Genomic DNA, 17,595 nt, shown 5'->3' with positions numbered 1-17,595 from the left:
TTTGCTGGACTGGAGAGGTCCACAGCTTCGATGGGCGGAAGGGCGGTCACGTGGTAAGCCCGGGGCTTGTGACGTGGAGGTGGGGAGGGAACGCGCTGGGAATGCGGAATCCCAGTGGGGACTGTGTTTCGCTGTGGTGTTCGGTGGTTTCTGGTTCTGAAACCTCGGGCACCCGGTGTAGGCGCTTTGGAGCTAAGAGCTCACTGCCGCGACAAACTGCGAGGATCTGAGGCTGTCCTCCGGCCCCCAGCCGCCCGCCAGTCCTTCTGCCTCGCCAGTCTTCCCGTCCGGTCATGACGAGATTCTGGGTCTGCATAGCCGGCGCTGGCTTCTTCCTAGCGCTTCTGGTTTTGCATTCGCGGTTCTGTGCCTCTCGGGTGAGCTGGATGGTTAGGAAATGGCTTCTCGGGTAGCAGCACTCTTGGGAGGTAGTCTTGGGATGGAGATGGAGCTGGTTCTCTCACTGGCTCGTCTCAAAACTGCACCTGAGGCCGAACCGCCGACGAGTTGCCCCTTAGCGTTGAAAAGTTTGTAATGTGGTGTGTGTTCGGTTGGGTCTCACTCTTTGCGACCTCATGGACTGTAGCCAGCTGGGCTCCTCCGTCCTTGGGATTCTCCAGGCAAGAATACTGGAGTGGGTTGCCATGTTCTCCTTCAGGGGATCTTCCCCACACAGGGAGAGAACCTTGGTCTCCGGCATTGCAGACAATATTCTTTACCGTCTGAGCCTCCAGGGAAGTATACTGTCAGTTTCCTTATTTTCTCTTCCTCCCCAGCTCCCACCACATCTGCACTTGGCTTTTAAAGTTTCCTGGAGAGCTGAGGAGATTCTTTACCGGCTGGATGTGGATTGGCCGAAGTATTCAGAATACTTCACTGGAGCAACATTTTGTGTTGGAGTTGACTCCCTCAACGGATTGGTTTATGTAGCCCAGGTAAGTAAAACTGGGATTTTTGTTTTTAAAGTTATGAACGCAAAGAAAACAGCTTTCCTATGTTACTGTACTAAGTATCTGTGTACGTTTATGTTACGCCAATTGTGGAATTTGTTTTTTTTAGTTAAAGTTAGTGTTTTGGTTTTGAGCTTGATAGAGGTTAATATTGTTTGGTTTTGTAAACATTACATCATTTCTTGGTTAACCTTTGACTTCTGTTTCTCCTTGTGAAAATAATGATTGCTTCCTTAAAACTGATCATATCTAAGCAGTTATTTTTGTATACCTTCAGAGAGGGGATAACATCCCAAAGGTATTAGTGTTCACAGAGGATGGATATTTCCTACGAGCCTGGAATTATACAGTTGACACACCTCATGGTATATTTGCAGCCAGTACACCACAGGAAAAATCCGTCTGGATCACGGATGTAGGAAGTGGTATGTGTAGTAATATCTCTTAAAATATCTTGCTAGAAATCTCCTCTTTGCCCATGTTCTTGCTTGTCCATTTTGAAATCAGAGTGGCTGAATCTATTTGTAATTTCTTCAGTGATTTGTGAAATTGCCTTTCTAAATTTTTATATTGTAGTTATGTGTAATTGAGACATTTAACAAGGAGGCTATCATTATTGTGATCTTTCCTTTAACTTGTCACGGGACTTTTGCATGTTAAAATATTTCTTAGACTACTTCTGTGAAGGCAAATAAATTGGTAGTCTCTAAAAGCTTATAAATGGGGTCTTTGCCTGTTGTTTTCCTTTACCACTTGTCTGAGAGATTTGCTGAGAAACCAGAACTGCTTTCTTGCCCAGAGTGCAAAATTTGCAGAAACTGCTGGTGGTGTGAATGCTTCTGAAGTCCTACTGACTTTAGCATGTTTGAAACCTTTCCATTAAATAATTTTAGTAGAGTGTGCAGGTGGTGCTAGTGGTAAAGAACCCACCTGTCATTGCAGGAGACATAAGAGACTCGGGTTTGATCCCTAAGGTGGGAAGATCCCCTGGGGGAGGACATGGCAACCCACTCCAGTATTCTTGTCTGGAGAATCCCATGGACCAGGGAGCCTGGCGAGCTACAGTCCATAGAGTTGCAGAGAGTTAGACACGACTGAAGTGACCTAGGACAGACGCATGCTGCCAGAGTAAGCACAGTTGAAGTTACAACTGTGAGATAAGTGTTCAGAGATAGCTGTTTGCCTGTGCTTGTGATTTAAGATAAGATGATTCAAGAGATAACCTGATATTATTATTTCAGGGACACAAGAAAGAAAGAGATCTTAAAATATTTCTAGTCTTCTACCAGATAAGTTCATGGCTTGAAGGTCATTCTGTTTCCCCACTTGGGGCTAATTCAGATACCATTTTGGAATTAAAAAAAAAAAAGGTTTTGTGAAAGGTGCACTAACCATATCTGTTCTCAGTACCCAGAAGATTTCTGAGCCTCAGTCCGTGAGTCCTTTATTTCAAGCTATATTTTGGATGATAAGATTTTGGTTAAATCAGAAAATCTAGGTTACTTCTGAGCTCATTGTTAGACCTTACTGAAGTTTGACTATTTTTGCTTTTTTTTTTTTTCCTTCTCAGGATTCACAGTTAAAAGGAGGCCTTTACTTTTTACTTCCTTCCATTCATGTGATCCTTTTTTATAAGGATCCTTTTTTATACTTCCCTGGTTCCCAGAAATAAAAAGAACACATGTTTTGCTTTCATTCTTTCCATTATAGCTTGTTTTTCCATGCACAGATCTGAAGACAGTTTTTCTATTTCTTCCTATATTTCAAAGAGTAAATGCTCTTTAGTTAAAACATGGCTACATGTTAGCCATTTTAAAAAAAACACTATCTACTGGTATCTTTTTTCCAATTCCTTAGAGACTTTGAAGTTTGTCTTCTTTACTGTTTTGCTCTCTTAATTATTGCTACAAAGTTGAGCTCAAGTCTCCAAAACAAGTATAATAATAAATTGTCAAGATAGGATGTAATGCAAGCTGATTCACATTGTTTCCAGTTTGTCATTTGAATGCCTTACCAGTTAGCTGGTCTTGATATGCCTTCAAGTTGGTTTCTGTTAACTGCTTTATGGTTTTTCCTTGTTTATTAATATTCCAGTTTATGCTTTGCTTGTAAGATAATTTTAACTCTATGGAAAGATTTATTCCTTATTTAGGAAAGAAAAGCTAATGGGTTAAATTTTGTATTTGTTTTCACTTGGAGAAAATGTGGCTTAAAAAAAGGCAGTATTGTTATAAGCCAATGTTACTTCAATTAAAAAAAAACTTTAAAAAATTAACACGAAAATAGATACATGTGTCTGTATCATAAAGAACTTTTTCATTGAGCTACTGAAACTGGAGATGTGACCATGAGTGACTAAAATAACAGTTTTCAAATATAAGTTGTTCAAGTTCTTCTTGATATTCTTATGATTCCTTTTTCTTTTTAAATTTTACACCTGAGTCTAGTTGATTAACAATGTTCTGTTAGTTTCAGGTGTATAGCAAAGTGATTCAGTTATATGTATAGATGTGTCTTGATTTTGTTGTCCAAATAATGTTTATTGAAAGTCATAAGATAAAAAAAGAAAGCGATGTACCAATACTTTTACATCATGAGCCTTCTGTTTTAGGAGTCAGTTCTCTTTAGTTGTATTTATTTTATTTAGAATCTACTTATTTTGGAGTACATGAAATTCTAATTTGTGAGTAGATTTGGCTACTAGTGAAGCTTTGTTGCTTGTCAAATATAATATAATTATTAGCGTTTAAGCTTTTTATTGCTGCTTAATTTTGTCAAATTTTTTGCTCTCAGCTTACTTGAAAAATGTAAATGTTTATGCAGTAGTTATATTTGTGAAATATGCATGTTTGTCTTTATAGGATTCTATGGTCATACTATTAAAAAATACAATTCCTTTGGTGATCTTGTTCAAGTTTTGGGGACCCCAGGCAAAAAAGGCACTGGTTTGAACCCCCTGCAGTTTGATAACCCTGCGGAATTACACGTAGAAGACACAGGAGATATTTACATTGTGGATGGAGATGGAGGGTTGAATAACAGGTTGATCAAATTGTCCCCAGGTGCGTGGCTTAGTTTTGGGTGGTGTTCTAAGAGTATCACTCAGTCAGTTGGGTCTAATTTGTCTGCTGCTCAGCAGAGCTTCAGTCAGTGTCTCTGTCTTCACATTTCCTTCTCTGTGTGTCCCTGTGTCTTCACACCACCTCCCCTTTCTCTTATAAGGGCACTAGTCACTGGGTCCACTCTAAATCCAGTTGTCTCCACTCAAGATCCTTAACTGTATCTACAAAGGCCCGGTTTCCAATAAGGTCACATTCACAGCTTTTGGAGATTTGAGACTTGGGCATGTCTCTTTTTTGGAGGGGTGGGGGCGAGAGGGACATCTTCAGCATTAAAAATGGCCACCTATGAAATCATAATTTGTAAGCTCAGAGACAAGGTAATACCAAATAACATATTGATTATGAGGGGGAACCAGTTTGAAGGAGAGGTTGGCATGAACTGTAAACAATGATATTTGGGTTATGAAAAATTTAAGTGGAGACAGCCACTGAAGAAGCAGATTAATTGCTTGAAACTGAGAAGGAATTTTTTTTTTTTAAAGCATATAGATTAGACAAAGTTACATAAACAGAAAGCCAGGAAGGCATAATCAGCTCAGGGTGTAATTGAATAGTTTGTAACTCATGACATGCAACATAACATGCTAGTGCATAAGGTATTCTACGTGTTGTACTGACCAGATGTGTTTACTATTTATAGATTTCATGATCCTTTGGCTGCATGGAGAAAATGGAACAGGGCCTGCTAAGTTCAACATACCCCACAGTGTTACAGTGGATTCCACTGGCCGGGTAAATATATGGTCTGATCTCTGTGTCTAGACTGTCTGATTATACGGAGCGGGGCATGTATCAATATATACGGATCTTGGTGTACATATGCCTGTCTGCACACCTGGATGTGTGTGTATGTTAGTGAATGTGTGTATCTCAGGGTATCTGGGCAGTTCCTCCGCGACTGGGTATACCCACTTACTCTCTTACATACCTCTGCAGCCCTGGTCACGTGTCATTAAAAACCATTTCACTGAGACTTCCCTGGCCATCCAGTGGTTACCCCTCCACGCCTCCAATACAGGGGTTGCAGGTTCGATCCCTGGTTGGGGAACTGGGATCCTGCATGCTGTGTGGGGCAGCCAGAAGATGAAGAAGAAAACAAAACCAAAAAACAAAATCCATTTCACTGTATGTATGCCGTGGATTGTATACATCAAACCCAGTACACTGAATGTCACTTAGAGCCAGTCTACCTTTCTGTATTACAGTAACAGTTTCCTGAAGAGCTCAGGATAGCCTGTCGCAAACCTAAATGAAACCTACTGTTATCATGCTTTATATGTCACTGAAATCTCTCAAGCTTCCTCTTTAAGTGCTTTGGCACTTTGGACAAACCCTTGTAAATCGGGTGGAAGTTTAAGGATGCGGTACGAGTAAACAGCTGGCTTCCCACTGGTCTCAGCCCCTAAAGACGCGGCCTGCTTTCCCACATCTTGGTCTTGTTGGCTGACCCAAGAACCATGAGGTTGCAGGGACTCAGTGAACGCTTGTTAGAGGAGTGGGTGAATGACTGCTCCCTCCTGATCTCCTGCATCACAGTGGACTACTCCAGCTGTTGAGCTAGCCAGATCCTTAGTGTAGTAGCCAAAACATGCTGGGCTTTGGGTCAAGGCCACATGTGGCTTTCTTGCCTACTGTAAGTTCAGTGCAAAGTATTTAACCTTTCTGCAGTTGAATTTCTTATCTGAAAATGGGGCTTTAACATGCTCTTCTTTGGGGTCCTCTAAGTCCTCAATGGGAGTGCTTATGAAACTCATGAAAACAGTCATTCTCTCCCCCTCTTCTTTTTCCTTTTCATTATGATGTGGACATTCTCCAGCACCATCTTTCTGCATTCTCAGGTGTGGGTGGCTGACCGAGGCAATAAAAGACTTCAAGTGTTTGATAAAGACACCGGGGACTGGTTAGGAGAGTGGAATAACTGTTTCTCAGAAGAGGGGCCTTCTGCAGTCAGGTAATTGTTTCTTTTTGTCTTTAAATGCTTGTCTGATTTGGTTTCTGTTAGCTTTTCTGAAGAGCTAGCTGAAAGTTTAAAATATTTGTTGTGAATTTTAAACAGGGAAAAGGGGGAAGGAAAGAAGTACTCAGAGAACATGTAATCACATTTCAGATCCCAGGCAGAGCGCTCAGTCACTTCAGTCGTGTCTGACTCTTTCCGACCCTATGGACTGTAGCCCACCAGGCTCCTCTGTCCTGCAGGCAAGAATAGAGGAACAGGTTGCCGTGCTCTCCTGCAAGGGATCTTCTGATCCAGGGATAGAACCCTTGTCTCTCGCAGCTCCTGTATTGGCAGGCAGGTTCTTTACCACTAGTGCCAACTAGGAAGCCCCTTGCCTAGGCCGAGTGCGGGGGAGCTTCCATGCTATGGGATCCACATGTTTGAGAGAGTAAAGGCTGGCCCTACTTGCAGCCTCTGCCTTTGAGGTGCAGTGTATTTTTAAACATAGAATAAAAAATAAAACCTCAAGTCTATACCCAGCCTGACACCAATTCTCCATTATTTTCTGCATTAGTTTTTTGGTGTGTTATTTTTAACACTCTGTTCAATGTTATGTGGCAGCCTGGATGGAAGGGGAATTTGGGGGAGAATGGATACATGAATGTAAATGGCTGAATCCTTTCTCTGCCCACCTGAAACTACCACAACATTGTTAATCGGCTATACTGCAGTGTAAAATAAAAAGTTTTTAAAAAAGTAATAACCTAATCTTTGGCTAAGTCTATCATCACAAATCTCTTGTTCCCTCAGGGGCAGAGTCAGATCAATTTTAAATGTCCTTTAAAAGAACCCTTCAACATGCGGGTCCTTGTACAGCGTATTGTACAAGATATAATATTGTAGGAATACATACCTGTACTGGAAAAATGAACTTTTATGTTAGTTTTGCACGGTTTGATGGTGTGATATCTCCTCCTCAGGTTTACTCCTGATGGGAAATATGTGGTCGTGGCCCAGCTGAATCTGAGCCGGCTCTTAATCCTGGCGGCGCCCCCGGTAGGAAACATCGGCGACTGCTCTGTGGTCAGCATGATCCAGCTGGCCGATCAGGTCTCCCCGCATCTCTTAGAAGTCAGTAGGGAGACCGGAGCCATCTACGTAGCTGAAATCGGTGCAAAGCAAGTGCAAAAATACATCCCCGTGAATAGGTATTTCTCTTGATTCAGTTCATAACTGGTTTCTTATTCTTGAGGTTTTTCAGTTGGAAGTTCAGATCCTCAGATTCTCAAATCTGCTGTTAAATACTCTCAACTGATGTTGAGGCACAAGGATTTGTTTCTTTATTTTTGCCTGACCCCGTGTCAGAGAGATACACGTTTTTATATTGATCTGAACCAGGTTGTGGGGCATTCTTGTGACTTAGTTCCACTTGCGAGTGTACAAGGATGTTTTAAAGAAATGTGAAGAATAGGATGGGAAAGAGGGACTAAGGTGATAACCCAGTAATTTGCCCTCTGGACTCATTTGCCCTGGAGGGGAAGCAGAGAAATTAACATGGGTTTGCAGCATAATTTATTGAATTTCATATAAGCAGTGCAAACTTTCTCTTTATTTGCATCATAAAACAATGAACTGCTTGAGAGATGGGATCTTGATTAATGAGAACCCGCAGGGCGCCGGGCCCTGAAGACGCAGACGTGAGGAGGCAGGGTGGCCTGCGTGCCTCTGAGTAGCTTACAGCCCGCACGGCCTGGAGACAGTGGCACATGTGGATTGGACTTCGGGAAGGAGGAGCCACAGGTCTGCGCTCAGGAGTCTCTGCAGGGGAATCAGTTTCAGCTCCAACTTGAAAAACGGAGGAGGAGAAAACCACGTGGTTCCGGCAGAGAAGTTATGAAAAATCTCACCCTTGCTGTGAACCTCAGCAGGCTTTTTTTTAAAGGCCCAACTTGGCTTTGGTTGTTTAGCTCAGGGGTCCCCAACCTTTGGGCCGTGGGCAGGTTGGTACCGCCTGTCAGATCAGCAGCAGCATTAGATTAGAAATAAAGTGCACAAATGAGTGTAATGCAGTTGAATCACCCCGAAACCATCCTCTCTTCCACCCGGTCTGTGGAACAATTGTCTTCCACGAAACTGGTCCCTGGGGCCAAAAAGGTTGGGGACCGCTGCTTTAGCTCTGAGATGCTTAATCTCAATCCTTAAACACTGGAATCAAGTGGCTGGTGTCTAAGCCCTTTACCAAAAGGGATCTTAAAAATTACTAGAATGTTTTTAAAGGTAGCAAGAAAAATAGGTCTTCTCAGTGCCTCTTTTCTTTTTTTCCTTTTTCTTTTTTTTTCACATGAACTCCGTCCATTCCTAACTTTTGTCTACCTCAAAGAAGTTTTAGACTTATCTATGTGAGGGTGTGTGCCAAACACTTGGAGCTATTTAGATGAATAATTTTCTGCTTTTTTTCTTTCTGCATCTTTTTTTTAACCCGTTTGTTCTGAATATTAGCCTCCCAGTTAAGACCATTTTTTCAGTTTGTTCTAGTTTATTCTCGGGTTGGAAGGAAACTTGCCATATTACAGTCTCTTTCACATCATTCTTTGCCTTTTCTCATATCATTCTCCCTCTTTATCCTAATCATGTGTCATGTGTGTTAGTCACCCAGTCATGTCCAACTCTGACCCCATGGACTGTAGCCCACCAGGTTCCTCTGTCCATGGGATTCTCCAGGCAAGTTGCCATTCCCTTCTCCAGTGGATCTTCCCGACCCAGGGATTGAACCCAGGTCTCCTGCATTGCAGGCAGATTCTTCACTGTCTGAGCTGCCAGGGAAGCCTCTTCATCCCAGTAATCTCCCAGCGGAACTCTGTCCTGTGCTCCAAGGCCATTCATAAGTGTGCTTGTGCCGCTGATTAAGCTGTGTGACCTGGACGAGTCACCTTCATTTTCTCTTCAGTAAAACTGGACTGTCATTGTGTTTCCTCCTTCAGGAAGGCTGTGAGGTTCAGATGTGCAATAGTGAGGTTCAGGTGTGCAATAGGTACAGATGTGCCCTTTGGATTCTGTAGTTCCAAGTGCATTGAAGGCGTCTCATTAGAAAAGGTCCTTCTAATGTGCTGTTTCCCCGATACCAGCTGTCAGTTTTGCCTTACGTTTGCATTTATCAAAACGTCATAAATTTATGCAGTTAGCCAAATAATAAATCTACTTGGATGAAGAGAAATGGTTTGAGGTTTTGTTTGTTTTGCTTTCAAGTCAGCTCAAGAAGTGCAAATGTCTCTTTGAAGGAATATAGGTTAGATTTTTGTCATTTCAAAAATGTTGTGTTTAACTTTGTTTTATGCCAGATTCTTATACAACTTGCCGAAAGTATTATTTCCATGGACCTTGCTAAAAGTGTTTATTAGCATACTTGTAATCCTGGTATTTCACCTTTTTTCTCTGGATTAATTGGTTAAATTAATTGAGAAATGCGTTGTATCTTCTGTTAAATAAAAATTTTGCAAAGAAAATGCAGTATTGTCTGCTTTTCCAATTAATGTTTGATTTTGTTGTTATAAAAGCAGTCTATAATTATGCCATTGAAGAATTTCAGCGATCATGAAATCACTGGTTGATACCGAGAGTATATCCTCCTCTTCATTCACCTGTGAAGTGAGGGCTGTGAAGTGGGTGAATATTGGGAGAGGTGGTGGCTTTAAGATGATGGATGAGTACAAGTGATAGTGGTAACTAGCTAACTCTATTTTTGCATTAGAAATGAAATCTTTCTGCCTCTACCGTCTAGATCTGTTCTGGGAGAGAGGGGTAGGGTGTTCTAAGTTAGAAAACCAAGGCTAAAAAAAAAGAAAACCAAGGCTACAGGTAATCTTTCTTAACCTACACTAAAGCATTGAGCCTTTAGATTGGAATGTTTGTCCATCAAAGCATACATGCAGTCTGATGAGAAACTAAGGAGACCTATATACTTTGTATATCTCAGGCCATATTAAAGAACAACTTCAAGCAATGAGGCTGCTAGGTCAAAAGCAAGCAAGGCTCAACTTCCATTTTGCCTTTGTTGATTTTAAACGTTACTGGATTTTAAAACAGGATCGATTGGATAGCCAACATTAAAACTGGAAACTCAGGTTTTTGCTCCTCAGACTCAGGAGAGTAAATCCAAATCAAAGTCTTATATAGAGAGTCAGAATAAATCAAGTTTATTCATTCAACAGAAATGTTCAAAACAACACACAAATGAAGACCGTTAGGTGAGTATCATCTGCCCTAGCTCTTTGAGCTACCTAGTTTGGAAAACAAAGCATGCTTGCTCTTCAGCTTTTCTGGAAGGGGCCATTTGACACGTGTGTGACATTCTTGATACACAAGAGGGCAGCAGAGTCCTGCTTATGATAAGCATTTCTTGAATCAAAGTGAGTATCTTTATACTTGACCTATACATGACCTTTTTTATATTTCTGATTTTTTAAAATCTGAGGCTATAGTGTTAACCATACTTTTAATTTTTCTTCAACTTGTTTACATCTTGAGGAAATTGGTTTATAGGTGACATATCTTGCAAGGGTTGTTGGAAATATTTACTGCTTTATTGGACATTTCCATGCTTAAGAAAAAAAAAGGGTTAAATCTTTTCAGTAATACAAACTAATAACTAGAAGTGAATAACTCATTTTAAACATTTAAAATTTTAACCTGAAGGCATACTTAGTACAATGGAAAATGTATCTGTTACCAGGGAGGTATTCTTTTTCTTCCTACTTTGTGTTTGTGTTTCTTCCTAGCTTTGTCGTGTTTAACAATTTTGCCATGTGGTTGCTGACTCTTACTGATAAGAAAGATGGATTATTTTACTGAGAGGCCCAGTCATTTATCCACTATGCACTTACCCATAGAATTCCTGAGTTTATTAAGTAAATCAATCCTATGAACATTTAATGACATTTAATATAGATACTCTCTTTGTATGTAAGAACTGAGTGGAATTTGAACAATGAAAAATAGCACTCTTTGGAACTTTTGTTTCTTCCATTGTAAGCAGTGAAGTGATACTGTTATGATTTAGTTCTGCTTCTGTGATATTTGTAAAGAAAAGACATGATGTAACACTTGAAACAAACAGGTTTTGAAATGAGCATCTTGTTAAGTGGAACCCTTTGAATAAAACCTTTTAAAAGGTAGATTAAATTACCTTTGTAATGTGTTACAAGTGTCAATCCTAAAGGTTTTCAGCCACTTCATTCTCAAGAAAGAAAATGTTAGTAGCATGGTCCAAATCTCATATTTATTCTTTACCAGAATCAATGTTAAAATCGATGTGTTAAAATACTATATTATTTTTTTCCCCATAGGACTTTTACATACAAATGGCCACAATCAGCAAAGTATATGTAACATTTTTCTTTAAATGTACAAGAATATTTTAATGATTTGATGTTTACTGTATTTAAATGCTAATTTTTAATTAAAAGGATATAGGAACTATGTATACATTGTTTTGATCACTAATTTTAAAATTTTATGTAGTTTTTTTCTTTGTGTTTTCTGTGTGTGTGTGTGTTTAAATAAATGTGTAAAGAACATTATGCCCAAATAGGTCAAAACAACTGTATCAAAAAAATGAACTGCAAATTACCATGGCTAAGTGCAAGTTACATACACTTAAAGACTCACGGAGGAAAGCCTTATTTGGCAACAGATTGTCTAAAAAAGGTTTGAAAGGTTTGTTGGCCAAAAGTACTACAAGCCTTGTTAGGAAACAATTTGTTGCAATCTCAGATAACAGTAGGTGTAAATATAATGGCAAGTTTATAAGAGGATAATCTGTGATACTGGTAAACAGATCTGAGGTCTTGACGTTTCTTTGGAATGCCACATTTTAAGGGAAAACCCCACAAATAGACTCCAGTTCCAAAGCAGGTGACCAAGATAACAATGTTAGGAAATAATTCTGAGACCTTGTAAGGTCTTAAATGATCCGTAAATGATCCGTAAACGACTCAGCGAGCTTTCCTCTAGAACTAAGACAATAAACAGAAATAGCAGAGTAGCCCATTGGCCCAGCCCAGAACCTTCTAGCAAACAGCTGCAATGAAAATGAAGTGAAAGTGAAAGTCACTCTGTTGTGTCCAACTCTTTGTGACCCCATGGACTATAGACAGTCCATGAAATTCTCCAGGCCAGAATACTGGAGTGGGTAGTCTTTCCCTTCTCCAGGGGATCTTCCCAACCCAGGGATCAAACCCAGGTCTCCCACATTGTAGGCAGATTCTCTACCAGCTGAGCCACAAGGGAAGCCCAAGAATACTGAAGTGGGTAGCCTATCCCCTTTCCAGTGGATCTTCCTGATCCAGGAATAGAACAGGGGTTTCCTGCATTGCAGGCAGATTCTTTACCAACTGAGCTATGAGGGATGCCCTTAGCAGTGCAGTGGACTGTGTTAATACTGCAAGTGGTAAAGCTCATTGGTACAGAACTTGAAACCTGGAGTTAGTTTGACCTGAGTTCTGATCCAGGCCCTGCCACTTACTGTGTTTTGAGGCTCTCTGCTTCATTTTCCTGATTTGTGAAATGGAAATAATAGTATTTTCCTCATAGGATTCTCGTGAATACAAATAAGATCATTTTTGGAGAGCATTATACTCAGTCCCCAACACACAGGAAGTACTTACCAAGCCTGGAGAGAGTTTCCTGCAATATTTAAGCCAGAGATGGGCAGCCATGCCACCTTGGACCCTTACACTGGGAAGAGGACCCTCCCTATTTATGACTCTGGTGTTTTGTCACAGTATTGAAAACTGAATGTATAGTTGTGATAGACTATATCACAACTAAGGTACCTATCACATAGAAATGCTATTTTTTAAACAGATTTTTCAGTCTGCATTAAAGCTATTTATCAGACCATCAGATACATATGTGCCAGTTACCAGGAATCCAGTGATAGGCAGGGTAAATTTTCTGGAATTTGCATTCCACTTGCGGGGGGACAGAACAATTTGAATGGAACAGTGAGACACTGATTAGAATTTGTGGTGCATATTAACACCTGGTTGCCGAAATAAACACCCATTCCCAATTTTCTCCTTTACCTTCTACCACCTTAGATACTGGAAGAGCTAGGTGCTTGCTTTGTAGCATCTAGAGGTAAACATGTGATGTGGTACGGTCTGGCCAATGTGGTCCTGGGACTTCTGGAAGATCATGTGGTTTCTTTGACTTAGAAAAAATGTATCTTTAGCACCATCTTCTCTCTTGAACTTAAATGTGATGTCTGGAATGACAGTGGCCCTTTTGGAACTATAAAGCAACAGACCAACATTTTTAAGGAAGGCAGAAAGCTGGAAGGAGTCTGGATTTTTATGATTGGGAAACTACCGAACTGGTCGTCTTGTTCCTTTCTCCAGATTTATGATGTGAGATAATTAAATATTTTAGTTACTTAAGCCTCTGTTAGTTGAATATTTTCTTGCAGATTAGATTATTCCTAAGAAATTCAGTGTTGAATTAACCTGTATTAATTTGGGAAGGATGGATATTTTTTCATAAGATTGTATTGGTGTTTTTTTTAAAAAAAAATACACATCCCGGACCTTTCTTTTGAGACACATTTTGATTCTTGTGTCAGATTTATCCTATGCATTTATTAATAGTAGTTACTATAGTAGGATTCCCCCCACCCCATTTCCAGTTAGTTTTTGGTGATATAGAGAAAAAGTATCAATTCTTTTTACATATATCTACTCACCTTTATAAGTCTTACTCATATTAATTAGTTATTGGAGATACTCAGATATTCCAGGTATACCACTCTGAAAATAAGGGTAAGTATACATCTTTCAGTATTTTTATTGCTTGTTTGATTTTTAGACTTTTATTGCATTAGATACACTTCAAAACAATGTTGAATGATAGTCATGATATGGAATATCCTTATTTCTGATTTTAATGGAAATGGTACTTCACCAATTTATACAGTATCTGCTGTTAAGTTTTGATAATTTTAATAATTAGGTTTTTCATTGTCTTGGCTTTTTCTCTTGAAGGAGAGGGCACAGGATCTTAGTTTCCCCACCAGGGGTTGAACCTAGGCCACTGCAGTTTTGAAAGCGCTGAGTCTTAACCACTGGACCACCTGGGAGTCCCGTCTTGGAATTTTATTAAAAATACTTACTTGGTTTTATAAAATGGTTTGGGGGATTGATGTTTACAATATATTAATTAAAGTTATAGTATTTTCCACATTTATTGTTAGGAAAAAACCTTACTTGCTCAACATTTCTTGCTTGGGATTTTATTCTTGAAAAAAAGAGGGCAGTAGAGTTCCATTTATATACACTTCATTATATACACTTCCACCCATTTCCAAAAGGAATTTGAGTTTCTTCACAATAAAATGTTTTAAATATGTTAATATAATGTCAAAAATTGTGTGAGGTGAGGAAAGTACATTTATTCAAACCTGGATTAATAATAGGTACAGCAATTAGCAGTAAGTTAATTCTAAGCTTTCTTGTAGCCATAGCAGAGAAGGAAACATGAATGTGTAATTTTCATCTGATACAAGGAAATAGCTCTGTTTTTAAGAAACAAAAACTTTTCCCCAAACCAATAAAAAAATAAATGGGGAAAAAAAAAAGTTAAAAAAAAAAACTTTTTCCCAAACTTTTCTCATCATGAGAAGACTAAAAAGGGACACAGAGGTGTGATAAAGGCATGCGTTACCCAGGTCACCTGTGTTCCCTCCTCCACCATCAGTAGAACTTCCAGAACATGGAAGACTAGCTAGGGGATGAGTGAGGTGCTGGGCTTGAGTGTGAAATTTAAGGCTCACCAAAACACTCATCAAGATAAATGATATTTTAAGGCAGTATTTTTAAAAAATCAAAATGAATGCAAAAAAATCTCTGATGAAGAAAGTATCAGACTTTTAAATAAAGACAGGATTCGACAAGATACACATGAGGTTGAGGCAATGGAGGCCACCTTATACAAGTGAAGGGTTAGGTCCTACTTTTTTGTTTTTTAAGTTTTTGGCCATGCCACGAAGCCTGTGGGATCCCAGTTCCCCCACCAAGGATGGAATCTGTTCACTCAGCAGTGAAAGCATAGAGTCCTACCCACTGGACCAGCAGAGAAGTCCCTAGTTTATTTTTTTGTTGCACCTAGTTTATTTACTTTGTGTTGAACATGATACCCCAGCAGTGAAAGCCCAGACCTCCAAGGAAGTCCCTAGATCCTACTTTAGTTTAAAATGTTGATATTGTCTTCATTTTTTGCATTAGCTTTGAATTTTAGAATGTTGAATTAAAATACTACTTACCTTGATTACCATATTTTGGGCACCCCCTTAAATTTTGTGTCCAAGCAGAAGGCCTCACTCACCTCACCCTCATCTGAATTTTGGGAAGAAGAGACTGGAAAACCGATCCGAGCCTGAGGAATAGTCCTGGGGGCTAACAAAAGAAAGACAGAGGAAGCCTCACTAAGAACGTCCCAGACCAGACTCCTTTTCACGCATTATTTCATCTACAGTTACTCCCCAAGGCAGCTATTAGCATAATGGTTTATATAAGGAACTGAGTGTCAATGTAGAAGAGTCGAAAGCAACCAAACCTGGTTTCACCCAAGATCTATGTGCCTCAAGAGCCTTGCTGTTCCCACTGTTGACATAGGTGCCTCATCACTGCTCAGCAGAATTCTTGACGTTTGCTCCACCTTTCAGGTCCCAAGGTCTACCGTGTGAAGACAAAAATCACAATGAGAAATCTCACTTGAAGCTGCCTGAAATTTTAAACCCCAGCTTTTCTCTTCCTGACACTTTCTAAAAAATAACTCTTCTTCCTGAGTTACTTGTATGTTCAAGTAAGAAGCTTCTGACAGTAAGAGTGGTGGTGGAATGCACCCTTTTTTGTATTGGTCTGCCATTTGCTGGGCCACAGCATCGCTGAGACAGAAAAGGTCAGTCAGTTAAGTGAATCCAGTGACAGTGTACACTTGTGTTATAAATCTAGTCAGTTACGGTAATTCAACACTGGGTGTGGTGAGAAGAGAACTGTGTTTGGAGTCTGAAATGAAGTTGACTGCCAATACGTGATTTTGAATCATTTATTTATTTCTCTAAGGTTTCAGATTCCTTTTGTATGAAATTTTTTCCTTGAAAATATGATTGTGTGAAATCCTGCCTTCTTTTAAGCCCATATGATCCACTGATGAAGAAAGTACATTGTGATTTCAACATTCACATGGGGAGCCTGGGCTCCATCAATACTTCTACCAATTCCTAAATGTAAATAAGGCATACATCCTATCTTGATCAAACCTATCAATAAATGGCTATGTACAGGGCTAGCTCCACTAATGACTTCATCACCACTTTTTGTGGTTATCACTGGGACGTCTATAAGGACTTGTCAATAGAGGATTGCTATGAATAAATGCATTGTTGTTCGTCTTGTTTGTACAAGTTCTTTTGTGAACAATAACTATTACCTAAGAAATCATCTTTTGACTTCCAAAAACTAACATTTTAAGAATCAGACTGGACATAATCTTTCAAGCAGAATTAATCAAATATCTCTTTGCACCTTAAGAGTTGAGGCACAATTTGATTGTATTTCTTTCACCTTTGTATACCCAAAGCCAGGAACAATGCCTGGCTGATAGTAGGTTCCTCCGAAGACAAAACATAGTTGTTTTTGTTTGTTTATTCTATCTTTAGGAAAATAAACACTGCAAACATTAGGCTCACAAGCATCTCACCCAGATAAATATCTATGCCCTTTGGCAAATGACCCATGAAACAGAGTGTTCACCTTGAAGAGGAAAGAGTTGGACCCAGAAAAACTGGTGGTTGATGTTAATCAAGTTTTGCCTTATTGGAGCTTATTTAGATCAAAGGCTAATCCTTGCCATTTAGCTCCATTTTCTAACATTTAAGTATTTAATCTTTTAGGAGGATTTTCTTTGGAGGAATTCATTCCTTCAACAAATATATTATTTCAGATACATAGGGGCTCAAAAATGTTGAAGGCACTCTCTCCTTAAGGATATCACAGGCTAATGGATAATAGAAACATGTAAGGAAAGCGTTAAATGCAGTTAAATGCAATTATAGGAATATATTCAAGCAGAATATGGGCATTCATTGGCAATGTTTAGCTTTGATTTCCTTTACTAAATTCTAAGAGAATTTAGTATAGAAGCTTGAAATTGGCCTAAAGGATGAGTTGGAGTTCTCCAGGTAGAAAAAGAAAAGAAAGACATTCCAGAACCAGGGGAAAAATCTGCAGAAGTATATAGGGACAAAATCACATAACAAACCTGCCTGGGTGCTCAGTCGTGTCTGACTTTTTGTGAACCCATGGATTATAGCCCACCAGATCCTCTGTCTATGGGATTTTCCAGGCAAGAATACTGGGGTGGGTTGCCATTTTCTTCTCAAGGAAATCTTCCCTACCCAGGGATGGAACCTGGGTCTCTTATGTCTCCTGCATTGGCAGGCAAATTGTTTACTACTGTGATGCCTGGGAAGCCGTTAACAAATTTAGGGAGTTATAAGTAGCTTACTATGGCTGGAACAAAGGATTTTTGGAGA

At 39.6% G+C, this 17,595-nt stretch overlaps 1 protein-coding gene across 1 annotated transcript; it reads left to right on the top strand.

The window, feature by feature from the left end:
* The first annotated feature begins 73 nt into the window (after window positions 1-73).
* On the top strand, window positions 74-9,511 carry NHLRC3 (NHL repeat containing 3). The gene is made up of 7 exons (XM_043477705.1): window positions 74-377; window positions 777-935; window positions 1,228-1,375; window positions 3,812-4,012; window positions 4,713-4,804; window positions 5,911-6,023; window positions 6,989-9,511. Exons 1-7 carry the CDS (start codon window positions 294-296, stop codon window positions 7,227-7,229), a joined length of 1,038 nt encoding a protein of 345 aa, XP_043333640.1. The 5' UTR covers window positions 74-293; the 3' UTR covers window positions 7,230-9,511.
* Window positions 9,512-17,595: the final 8,084 nt, after the last annotated feature.

Source organism: Cervus canadensis, chromosome 9, assembly GCF_019320065.1.
Source record: "Cervus canadensis isolate Bull #8, Minnesota chromosome 9, ASM1932006v1, whole genome shotgun sequence".
Taxonomy (NCBI): Eukaryota; Metazoa; Chordata; class Mammalia; order Artiodactyla; family Cervidae; genus Cervus; species Cervus canadensis.
This window is presented reverse-complemented; position numbering and strand designations above follow the sequence as displayed.